The sequence below is a fragment of the Lichenostomus cassidix genome, chromosome 15 (genome assembly GCF_008360975.1).
Source record: "Lichenostomus cassidix isolate B80296 chromosome 15, HeHo_3.0, whole genome shotgun sequence".
Taxonomy (NCBI): domain Eukaryota; kingdom Metazoa; phylum Chordata; class Aves; order Passeriformes; family Meliphagidae; genus Lichenostomus; species Lichenostomus cassidix.
Window position 1 is genome coordinate 2,151,131 of NC_139496.1, and position 12,416 is coordinate 2,163,546.

The window sequence follows — 12,416 nt, forward strand, 5'->3', positions numbered from 1 at the left end:
CAGAAGGAAACACAAATTACAAAAAACACTATTCTTCAAACATGTTTATTGGGAGTATTCTACAACCAAGATAATACTAACTAGAGTTAGGTGTGCCTAAGTGAACACAATGCCCCCCAAGGTGCCAAATCTACTGGCATTGAGGGTTTTTTCCCTGCATCACTGAAGGGTTGGGTTCTGGGAAAGAACACAGTGCCTATTTCCAACTATCAGTCAGAGTTCAGGGTGAGACAAACCCCTTGGAGGACCCAGTGGGAAATGTGCTTTGTAGTGTAAAGGTCAGCTTCAAACACAAGGCCAAAGCCCATGGCGTTGCGGCGCATGGAGGTTGTGTACACAGGGGTCCGGAGCGTGTTCTGGAAGAGCACAGAGGCAACACACACACTGAGTAGTGCCTGAGCTACTGTGTGGAACTGGAAACAAGGGCCTCGAGGAGAGAGAACTGTCTTCAGAAATTCACTTCTTTTGTTAGAAGTCTTAAATATCCAATACACAGAAAATGTAAATGTTCTTTATGTGATTAACTGGGCCTGGGAAATAATTGAAAGAGTAGGGGCAGTGTAAGGATGTCACAACATCTCTGTCCCAGAGTGCCCAAAGGGAAAAGAAGCAAGAAATGCATCAACCCCCTTAGAAGAGAAGAACTGTAATGATGGGTAGTATAAGGAGAAGTGTTAAACCAGGTGCTTCATATGGGAGTGGTAATGATAAAATCCAGCTGCTGGGTGGAGAGGGCAGGGCCTGCCAGCTGGGGAGATGTGACAGCAGAAAGAAGGTAATCAAGGAGCCATACCTGGAGTCTGAGTCTGTGTGCTTCTGTGGGGATGATCCTCAGGATGGGCAGCTCCACCACCGGGACACGGGGCTTGCTTGGGATAAGGCAGCCCTGCTCTATGTCCCAGTCTGCTCCTTCCAGGAAAAGACCAGAAACAAGGCAGCCTGTGAAGGGAGAAAATGTAACATTTGGGTAAACTGAGCTATTAGAAAACATACATTTAAGATGACTGTTCCTGCAATCCGTGTTCTGGGCACTACAGTCATCACAAATACACTGCATTTCAAACTGCAGCTGCACAGGGTGCAGTTTTCTGAGGGCTTTGTTTTTATCATCCAGATGTATTAGGAAATCAAATTAAATTGTCTCAGTTGCACAACAAATGATAAACAATAGTAGGAATAAATCCAATTTGCTGCCCTCCAATTGCCCGAGTCACAGAGAGCTTTGAACTCCCCTGGGCCTGATGATTGGGTCACTGAGAGCAGGTGAAGGGTTGGGACAGTTGTTCTGGTACAAATACCAAGTACAGCACTTAGACTTAACAAAAACAATGAGGCTTTTTTTCCTCCTTTGTTCCCAGTCAGGCCTGGTACTCAGAGCCTTGCTCAGCCGTTCCCTGTACCCAGCTTGTTATATTTAGTTATTAGAGCAGTGCTAGCCACAGAGAACTCATAGAGAGATATTTACACAAGAAATGACACATATTTGTAGGTACTTTTTGCTTAAGTACATTTCAATATATTATTTGTGGTATAAAAAGATCTTTATAAACCTGATGGGATTGGCAATGTTCTAGGCATAAAGAAATCAGTGTTTCTTTATATATACACACACACACACACACACACACAAACATATACATATATATATAAATATACACACTAATTAATTGTTTTATTATTTTTTCCTAATAACTGTAAAAACACCTACCCTGCCTGGACTCATCAGTGATGTCATCTGCTGTCCTGAACTTGGTTACCTCTGTGTAGAGGGTGGAGTGATCCAGGGGCCACCTGTTTTTCCTGCAGGTTGCTTGAACAAGAGCTGTCAGGTAGGATTCAGGAATGTGCAGGCCTGACAGCCACATCACCTCGGGCTCACCCAGGTTAATCTGCAACCACAGATGGTGATGGGCAGCACCTGGTACTCAGCCCAGAGGCCACTGCTCTTAGAGAGGAGCCAGGGGTGTCTGCCTTGCATCCACAGTCATGCAGTGATGGCACTAGCTCAAGACTTACCTGAAGTGTTTACAGCACATCGTACAGGTTAACAAAACAAAAAGCTTTCTGGAGGCACTTGCTTACCCAGCTGGTGTACTGGTCATATCGAGCTCTAAAGAAAATAATCCAATTTCCAAGTGTTTTGAGTGTGTCAGGCGCCAGCCGCCGCCAGATCCCAGGAATCTGCCCATTGAAGAGAGCCTGAGCCACATCATCCAGTTCACTGCTCATTCCAACTTCCCCAGCCAAGGCCTGCAAAGATGGTAAGAATTCCAAGCACCAGCTTGGGGCAGGCAAAGCCCAGCCAGCCCCATCAAGTTGCTGTGATTTTACTTACACGTTGTAGCTCAGCCAGTGACTTCCCCATTCGAACAACGAGCTTATTAAAACGTTCCAGTTCCTGCAACAGCACCACAGTCGTAGGGGAGATGTTTACTCCATAACCTTTACGTATGAAGTCAAGATCAAACACTTGGGGTAATTTGTTTACTATATCCTTGGCAACATTTGCAATATATTCATCTCGACTAATTCCTCCACCAGTTTCACCTGAAACCAGAAAGTTTTAGTGAGACTAAATCTACACTAAATCTTCTGAGAGAAGGCTGGGAGCTGAGTCACCTTCTGGCATCAGTGTCCCACCCTCTGCTGCTCTGACATTTGCCCACAAGACGCCCTGCATGTCTCCAGCTGTGCCACTGGGCACGTGTTGAGATGTTCCCAGCCTGCGGGACACAGCCCTGGGATCACTCCCCACACATGGGCTGCTGTCACAGTCCTCACCATCCTCACAGCACTCACCACCTTGAGATTTCCTGTTTACCACCCCAGTTCAGACAGGGCACGCACCAGTTTGGGGCTGCAGCTCGAGCAGGTGAGTCCACATGTCCCTCACTGCCTGTGTGTAATACCCGATCTCGGCATTGGCGTGAAGGCCCAGCACCTCGGGGCTGTTGGCAAGTGGCAGAGCTTCTATGGCCTCTGGAAAACAACCACAGTGGCTCTGCTAACCCACAACATCACAGTTTTGCTATTGCTCTGCTTGAAAAAAAATGTAATGCTAAAGCTGGTGTTGGAGCAATGCACAGATCAAATAAACACTTTTAAACACACACACACAAAAGTCCCCCACAGAAATATTATATATCATTTAACAAAATTAACATGCTACTTTACTGAAATTTTGTGGTTTGAATTGGGTTTTTGATTTTTTTTGAAGACCTGAGGAGCTCAGTGATAAGCTCACATTCCAAAGCTCACATTCCTGTAAAGCAGTGGATTATAACACTGCAGTCAGAACACCAGCAGTGCCTGGTGTTCTGTTCAACTTCTCACGTCCAGCAGTGATGTATGGAGACAATGTATACTGGAAGGAGACTTTTTTTTTAATGCTAATGTATGTGTCAGGAAAAGCATTTCTTACCAATAAAGTCATCTTTTCCCTTCCCTGCTGGAATTTTATAATCAACTGTGTCACTTCTATAAAAATGAAACACTTGGAATGTGTCAAATAGGAAATCCCCAAGGTACTCATCCATGTAGACAGTCAGGATGCGCCGGTCAAAGCTGTCGATTGCACGCCCACCATACATGACCTAGAAATCAGTGACAGCAGTGTTACAGCACTGGCTTTTGGAGCAGAAAATACAGTTTAAAAAAATCACTGAAAGGTCAGAAATGCTGCTTTTGCAATGACTGTGGTGTAACATTCTCCCTTATGGATGCCAAGGACATTTCCAGCCCCCTCTCAGGAGACAGACAGGAATTATTTGGCCTTGGGCTGGAGAGGGCTGCTCTGGGCACTCCTAATCACCCACCTGGATGATTTGTGGGCAGTGGTACCTACCTGAGGTCCCAACTCATGCTCAGCTGGGATTAAATACTACAAAGTGAGTTTCCTGCAGGATCTCATGTATGAAAAGCTGCACCAGCTCTGAGGACAGCCGTTTGTAGAGCTCCAGTAACACCCCTGTGCCAACAGCACTGTGCTCTTTCAGCACAGGGTCCCAAGGGTTCTCTCAGAATTAATTAAGCACCATCACTCCCTGTTGTGCAATTGCACACAGTAGCCCTAATTCTCTGAGACTGAGACTGAGGCCCTTGCTCAGGGTTACACTGGCGTTTCAAACCTGCCCAGGAGTGATTCCCAGCTTTACTTGATGCAGCCCATGCAGAAGGGAAACTTCATTCTTCTGAATTTTTGTGGCATTGTAGCACTCACCTCCCCAATAAGATACTTGAGACTGCTCCAAGGGATTTGATCATCCTTTTGTTCAAAAGCTTTTGTCAAGTATGTGTTAAGGATTTCCATGCACACCTAATGAATTTGTTGGAACATGAGAGATAAGAAGATTCATAAATCAGATATACATATTCATAGCTTTTATTTAATGTAGTTCTTATTTGAAAACTAACAATTACTTCTTTCTGGAATAATTAAAAAGTATAAATCCTCTTAAGAAAAGAAACCCATGAGAGAGGCAATATAAACATGAAGGATTGGGAATCTAATTTTTAGCATCCCAAATTGACATTATAGAAGATCAGGAGTCTACATGACTCCACAGAAGGAGAAAAAAATATTAAGCAAATCTAATTGTGAGAAAGGTTAAAGCTGGATAAATTCTATGTTTTCAAAAGTAATTTGAACTACTCAAGAATATAAGAGCAATTGCAATTGTTTTCTTACCTGGAAATCAGATTCATTAAAATCATATGGTACATTCCAGCCAACCTTCCCAAACTTCCTTCTCTCCTGAACCACAGCATGGAAAAATGCCAAGACATAGACCAAGGATTTAAAGGCAGGATGTGGGCACTGCTCTAAGGCTTCCTGGGGAATTTTGAAGTAGGTGGCTCTCATATTCAGTTTCAGACCATTAGGTGGTTCTGTAACAACCTATCAAAATAATTAGGGAAGCCATCAATTACTGGATAACTTGAGGAAAATAAGTAGTAAATATATCACATTAAGTAAGCTATAGCATGCAAGCTTGACATTTTAAGTAGTTTTCCAAATGCCTACCAAATACAGATTCTTAAGTAAAGACATGAAACAGACCTTTCAAGTTTATCAAGGTAAACACACCTGTGCAAAGAGAACTAGGTATTATTTTAGAATTAGTCATGTTATTGACAAGACATTAATATTTCTCATACTTGAAGATCTAATTTACTGAAATACCAGTACTGTACACATTTTAGTGTGCCCTATATCCCCACAGTAAGATGGTTTAAAAGTCTTCAATGTGGCTTTACTGCTGATCAAACTGCCAGAGCCACTTCCTGCCATCTTTTTCAAAGGGTTTTAAAACCTCAGTTCTCACTGCTTCTAGCAACTCCCAGGAAGTGTGGATCTGCAGCCTTTAAGATCTGCTCCAGCTTCCTTCCCACTGCAGGATGACTGGGAGAATGGTCCAGAGCTGACACTAACAGTGAGCCACTGCTTTCCAATAAATGTTTACAGGACAGGTCACCACAACAACAGTCAAGCAGCTACAGAAAAGAACATTAGGGCAGAATCATGGCTTGTGCCTTCAAAATAATCAGCTCAGCTTTTAGTGATAAATGCTGCAGCCTGAAGTAGCAGCTGGAAACCATTATCCTATTCCAATGTCTGCTCCACTGGCACTGCCAGGCCAACACAGGCTTAGCTTCTGCACTGCAGCATCAGAATTGACAGAGCTATTTCTGTCTCCAGATACTCCTCACTTGTGGCAGCATTTAAATGTAAAGAGCATTTGTCATATTTCCAGGTTTACTCATAAACCTCTGCTTTGAAATAACTGCTGAACAGTTTTCACCCAAAGGAAACATTCCAATAAGATAAACAGGATGATGAAAAAAGGATTTGGCTTATAAAGACAAAAAGCGAGTTTATAAGCCCGGGTCAGTGTGCTGCACTCAGGTCAGGCTCCTCCCAGAGCCAGCCTGTTCTGCTGAGTACCACTGCCAGGACATGCCCTCCTGGCTGGGGCTTCCCCACCTTTAAGGACTTCTGCAGGATTCCAATTGGGAAGCCTTGAATTGGGTCAGTCGTCAGCCAGAGGCGAAAGTCTGGGTGAGGCTCTGTAATTTTCTCCAGGGCCTTTTCCAGATGGACGAGCCACTTCACCAAAAGGTGACAGTTCTGCAGCATGAGCCACTCTCCACGAGCCACCGCTTGCTCCAGCAACTCCAAAGCAATCTGAGGAGGAGAACCTTCTGTGAGTACCTCTTCCTTTACCCTGAGAACAAACTGCCTCTGATGGGCTCAAGCAGTGGGTTTTCCTGCTAGGAAAGAGGTGATCTAAATGAGACTGATAGGAGTTCCCCCACTGACTGAATTAAAGGCAAATTCAATGAGCTGTTAAGCTTTGGACATCCTGCCTTAGGGTCCATAATAAAAAGGAAAGTCACAGGAAAGGCAGGAGAACTTTTCAGTAACAAACACTGTAACTTCCAACCACCTCATGTCCATACATGTCCAAAATTAGTAACATTTTCTCAGCTCAACTACCTTTTAACAGCCAACAATCTGATTCTGAATCTACCCTCATCCAAACCAGAACAGCAGCCAGTCGGTTAAATGGCCTCTTTCATGTTCAGGAAAATGTTATTCTCAGACTGACAAATCTATGTCAGAACCATGAAGTAACTCCTTTTAACATGGAACAGACCTTTGGAAAGGAAATTTGATCAGTTCCAGAGCATTTAGGAGCGTGGCTTGCAATTCACACTCACTGCACAGAGCACATCCTCACCCTCCCGTCCAAGTTACCGTTTCTTGGCCTTGTCCCATGGCCAGGAATTTGAGTCTATCCACTTCAAACTCTGACCTCTCAGCCAGTTTTATGAGGTCAGTGACAGGATCACAGCCAGGACTTAGGATAAAAACTACAGGTGAGAATGGGGTGCTCTGCAGCAGGATGTCATCATAGTTGATCACAGGAGGCATCACATACCTGGAAGAGGGAGAAGCCAAATAATTTAGCTGATGTGCACAGAGCAGCTGCCATGTGTGAACACAGCTTTGTACACGAAGGGCAGAGCTCACCACAGACTGCATGTGGAAATCATTCAGACACAACTCCTGACCTTACAAACCCATTGACATAGTTAATTACAACTCCAGCTCTGTGTGAGTGGTGGAATTGGGATCTGAGAGAGGAGAGTGACTTACATCTCGTCCATTGTCACTGTCACATAGTCCATCACTGCCCGGTACATCCGGTCCACCCGGAAACACCGCAGAAGGAGGAGCTTCTGGAAGTCTGTGATATTGCCCTCATAATGCATTGGCAATGGCATCTGCTCCAGAGCATCTGTGTCAAACCACTGGCAAGAAAAGACAGCAGACAATGCAAATTAATCCAGTGGCTCTGTCAGGAAAATTACCAAGAAAGAGAAAACCAATCTGATGAATGAGGGGCCAAGAGACACAAGGAAACCAAAGAAAGTCAATCCGCTGCAAGTAAGTATTAAAAGTTCAGGTCAATGTAAAAAATCCAACTTTTTCAGTATAAAGTATTCAAGTCCAGAAACACATTTGTACTTTCACTTTATGGCGACTAATTCTCTTAAGATATAGAAAATAGCATCCCAAGTAAAAAAGTATTAATAGATTGTTTACAGGAACACTTCTTATAAAGCAAGAAGACATGGAATGAAACTAAAGGAGGAACAAAGGAAATCTGTATTTGCCAATAGCCTATAGAATTCACTGCAACAAGAAGATCAAAGCACAATTAAGCAGCACAAAAATACCAGTGAAATGTTGACTGTTGAAATGAACAGAAAAAATTCCACTGACTTCATCAGGGCAAATAACTCCTCTAAGGCATTTGACTGACAAATAAAAATTCTACAGAATACCAGGGAAGATTTTTTTGTTTGTTTTTTAAATAATATAATCCTCAATTTTCCACAAATCAGCCAATCACTAACTGAGGTCAAGATGCAAAGCAAGACCTTGAGGGAAGAAGCCCACAGTGATATCCCTGCTGTGACATGTTGCATCACACTTGAACATTTAATGCCAGAACAAAAACTAGGAGAGAAAACAGGATTACAAAAAGGCACGTACATTTTTCCATACATCTGGATTGTCTTCCACATCATCTGGAAGAGATTCAAATTTCTCAGGAAACTGTTCAGACAAGCGCATTAGGTCTTCCCAGCCTTGATCTGGAAGCCAAGGGTAAGGTTTCTTTCGGGCACTCTTCTCCAGGGAAACATTGCCTAGGCACATCCAGAAACCAGAGTCAGTGTCCATGTCAGAAATTCTCCAAGGCATGACCACACATACAGCCCCTCTGCACAGAGGAACCAAGTGGAAATTTGGTTTTGGAAGCATTGTAAGATTATACTGGTCTGCTGAAGGAAAGGTGGCATTTTACAAGTGCTTGCAAAAGCCAGAGTTTTATCTCTGCAAACATTTCTGAAATTAGGTATACACAGTCAGAAAGTAAGTACAACATAGTCACAAAATAACTACAGATTACTTTCTCAGGTAGCATCCTAACAATTAGCTAACATGAAATAGAAATAGCAGGATGCCCTGTTTGTGTAACCCAACACAGTGCAGCTCTCCTCAGTGGGAGAGCTCACCTTCTCAAGGTGCTGGCTCACAGTAAATCATATCTAGTCAAAGAGATGTCTTCAAAAGATCTTTTAGCTATTGCTATGTAGAGCTACATATATATATGTATAATATATATATATTCACTTTACCTTTCAAAAAGAACTCAAATTCTTCTTGTGGAACTCGGCCATCAGCTTGTTCTATCTTGACAGTCATATTAAAAGATAATAGTAACTTGTGCTTCTCGAACAAGCCTATGTTAAAAGGACAGTATTTTCAAAAATGAGCTGCTAAAGCTTGTGGAACTGGAGCAATCTTTCAATCCACATCCTGCATCTCTTGTGGGGTTGATGGGATGCTCCACCCCTGGAAGTGTTCAAGGCGATTTTGGATGGGGCCCTGAACAATCTCATTTAGTGAATGGCATCCCTGCCCATGGCAGGGGATTGGAATGAGATGATTCCTAAGGTCCCTTCCATCCCAAACCATTCTGTGATTCTATTATCTGGTCACCCCACAAAGATCATTTGGTTGACAGCTGGAATTGATGATCTCAAAGGTCTTTTCCAGCCTGAACAATGCTATGATTCTATGATGAGGGGAATCAAAGCTGGGGCTTTGAATCAGGCTTCAAGAGTCAATAAGGCCCCTGTGAGCTCCATGCCTGCCTTTACCATTGGTAACTATGTTAAGAAAAGCATTTCTGCAAGAGTTACATGGGTAATGTGCATAGTTTCTTCTGAAAGAAATAGCAGGGAGTAAAGTGTGAACCAGGAGAGGTGCTGAGACCTGAACATCACTGAATTCTCTGCTGGGTAACTTACCTCTTCAGCATGAACCAGCTGAAGTCAGGGCTTCACCTTTTTTTGCACAACACAGTCTCAGCCCATGGCTAAATGGCACTAACCTGTGCAGCCATAGTTGTAGGTGTTCAAAGTCAGTGTATCCATGATGTTTTGTAACCTCTTTGGTAGAACAGGATTTGGCATGGATTTCCGAAGAGAGAATGCAAAAACCTCTAAGAAGGAGACCAGCGAGAACTGGTACATGATGTTGACAAGTGACATTTCAGCCAACACAGAGAAGAGAACAGCTCCTCTCTTGGCAGCTGGTCTGTAGCCATCGCGGAGAAGGTCAATATCCGCCGCTGTCGTCGCAGCCAACTTCAGCTTCTCAATCACCTGGGCAGACAGGGATTTTATACAGCTGTAATCACTGTGCTGATCCAGAGTGGATCTATTATACCACAACAACCAGAGCTGCTCAGTGCTTGCCTCTCTCTGTGACTATAGAGGGAATCTGGGCATGTAACTCAAAAGAAGTTGTACAAATTATAAAAATTAAAAGTTAGCTAAAATTAATGCCATTTCGTATATTTAGGAAAACAAAAGGCAAAGATTTCCACAAAATCATGGAAATAGAGAGGGAAAGGCCCTCTGGAGATCTTTAGTTCAACTTTCTGCCCAAAGTTTGATTGAAAGATGAAGCACAATGAAAAATGAAAGACTACGTTCTGGTTCATAGATACCCTTCCAAAAAGCCCAGAGCTGGTACCTCAGTAGCTTTGAATTTTGTGTCTTCCAGGGTTTGCACCAATTCCACATTGTCCAACATGTTTCCCGTGGAAGTTGACAGTCCATGAAGAAGAGTGTCTTCCAGATCTTTTAGCAGGTTTTTGTTTTCACTTGTCTCCTGGATGAGACGTTCTCTCTGTTCCTCCAATTCCCTCCTTTCAAAACCCGTAATGACACTGAGCAGCTGATCCTCCAGGCCCTTGAGTGTAACTACAAGTACAGCATGGACAGAGCACAGTGTTTTGTAAGCACAGGACAGTTTTTATGCAATTTATTTAAGCCTATGACAGAACTACAGCAATGCAACAGAGTGACTTAGTTATAGATTCTGTATCTTAATTCTACCAAAGCATCGTCACCTGACCAGTGCAGGAAGAGATATTTAGCTCAGTTGCAGATTAGAAGAGAGAAGGCAATAGGATTTTCTGTTAAATCTGATGCTAAGTATAAGGGAGAGTATGAAATTTTTAGTTTCATTGACATTTCAGACAACAACCCAGGCCCTACATTTGCACAACAGCATAATCACTACTTTGTTATTAAACACACACTTGAGCTTACCTGTGTAATTGATAACTATAGCTCTGCCAAACACAGAGGGAGAATACTTTGGGTTTGCTAATTTGGTGTTCAGGTACAATTTAAAATTAAAGTCATAGTCAACTTCTTTGTCCCCCAAGACAATGAATGATCGCCCCTGTGCAACTTTGACATTCTTCTCTAAGACATTGTCTATCACAGGATCGATGTATTCATCAACACCGTACAACAGAAAAGGAGTTCCATACTTTATGGCCAGTTCTAGTTGTTTAAGGAAATCTGCATCATTAAAGGAAGCCATCTGCAAGAGAAAAATGGGAAGATATGAAAGGAGAACTGATATTCAATTTGCTGAACGTTATTATTTTGCAATAGCTGCCAACACTAATGAAGTTGGTTCTTTGCTGCTGTCTTCCCTCTCACAGATGATAATAAGCTGCACTTGTACAAAACAGTAAAGGTGCTTTTTTTCTGATTAGCTGAGAATAATTTCCATTTGGAAAACTACTCTTTAAAGTTCTAACTGTGCCTCTAACTGTGTTTATTGTCCTACATGGAAGTTCCATCCTGGAGCTGAGATAAACCACAATCTACACTAGCCTTTTTGTTAGACTCTTTCTGCACACGCAGATAGCTGAGAGAGCTGGAGTTGTTCATCCTGGAGAAAAGAATGCTCCAAGGGAGACTTTAATAGCACCTTCCAGTGCCTAAAGGGCTCCAAGAGAGCTGGAAAGGGACTTTTGACAAGCACATGTAGCAACAGGACAAGGGGGAATGGCTTCAAACTGAAAGAGGACTGGTTGAATTAGATATTAGGAAGGAATCTGTCCCTGTGAGGGTGGTGAGGCCCTGGCACAGGTTCCCAGAGAAGCTGTGGCTGCCCCTGGATCCCTGGAAGTGTCCAAGACCAGGTTGGACAGGGCTTGCAGCAACCTGGGATAGTGGAAGGTGTCCCTGCTCATGGCAGGGGGTGAAATGAGACGGTCCTTTCCAATCCAAACCATTCAATGATTCTGTAATACATAACTGGTTCCCCATTCAAGGTGACAGATATTTATGCAGCTTTGAAAACAACCAGTAACAAGGTAAAGCAATCTTCTGTCTTTACCCTCAGATCATTCTTTTCTTCTTTCTTCTTAATCCAATGCAATGCCTGTTGCTGTGGGTCGATGCAGAGTGGGAAGCGGCTTGAATATGTTGTCAGGATGCCATTCTGGATAGAGAGCTCATCTGGAGGCAATCCTTGGGAAACCCATCTGGGAACAGAACGGATCAGAGACCAGCCTGGGATGAAAACTCGATGGGAAGAGCAGCACAACTCATTTGTCAGTAAAATGATGCAATTCATTAAGCACACTATTACACACACAAGGACACACAGAGAGTGTGATTATGGGAACAGTGTCACAGCTCAGACTGACTCATTGACTCATTGTAACTACACTGCTCAAAGTACTGACGGGTTGCCTTAGGTAATAATTCTCTGGTAGTTGATAAATGGGCTACCTGGGCATGGGTTTAATCCCAAACTCACTGAAGTCAATGAAAAGACACCTGTTGGGTTATGGAAATGTATTTTATAGAGGACTAGTACAACTTCCCTAGAAAAGGTATTATATGTGTCTGAGTTCAGGGAATGTCCCTGGAGCATTAAGTACAACAGTTTGTTACAACAAATGGCCCCTGTTAATCAGAAGGAAAATCATTTGTCTCCTTCTCTTGACATGAAAGTAAGGTTGTCT

The 12,416-nt window shown here is 43.0% G+C and overlaps 1 protein-coding gene across 2 annotated transcripts in view; it reads right to left on the reverse strand.

Annotated features, from left to right (window-relative positions):
• Nucleotides 1-16: 16 nt before the first annotated feature.
• Nucleotides 17-12,416, reverse strand: part of DNAH10 (dynein axonemal heavy chain 10) — a 49,050-nt gene continuing 36,650 nt past the window's right edge. For both annotated transcript variants that reach the window (XM_085075404.1, XM_085075402.1), the window contains exons 60-77: nt 11,783-11,930; nt 10,696-10,975; nt 10,115-10,344; nt 9,468-9,741; nt 8,710-8,814; nt 8,063-8,217; nt 7,160-7,314; nt 6,758-6,941; nt 5,984-6,184; nt 4,688-4,897; nt 4,220-4,315; nt 3,422-3,593; nt 2,848-2,979; nt 2,336-2,547; nt 2,083-2,250; nt 1,709-1,889; nt 794-939; nt 17-356 (exon numbers count right to left, since the gene is read on the reverse strand). In XM_085075404.1, coding sequence (XP_084931530.1) covers nt 210-356; nt 794-939; nt 1,709-1,889; nt 2,083-2,250; nt 2,336-2,547; nt 2,848-2,979; nt 3,422-3,593; nt 4,220-4,315; nt 4,688-4,897; nt 5,984-6,184; nt 6,758-6,941; nt 7,160-7,314; nt 8,063-8,217; nt 8,710-8,814; nt 9,468-9,741; nt 10,115-10,344; nt 10,696-10,975; nt 11,783-11,930 — 3,196 coding nt within the window. In that variant the 3' untranslated portion in view covers nt 17-209. The remainder of the gene's footprint in view (nt 357-793; nt 940-1,708; nt 1,890-2,082; nt 2,251-2,335; nt 2,548-2,847; nt 2,980-3,421; nt 3,594-4,219; nt 4,316-4,687; nt 4,898-5,983; nt 6,185-6,757; nt 6,942-7,159; nt 7,315-8,062; nt 8,218-8,709; nt 8,815-9,467; nt 9,742-10,114; nt 10,345-10,695; nt 10,976-11,782; nt 11,931-12,416) is intronic.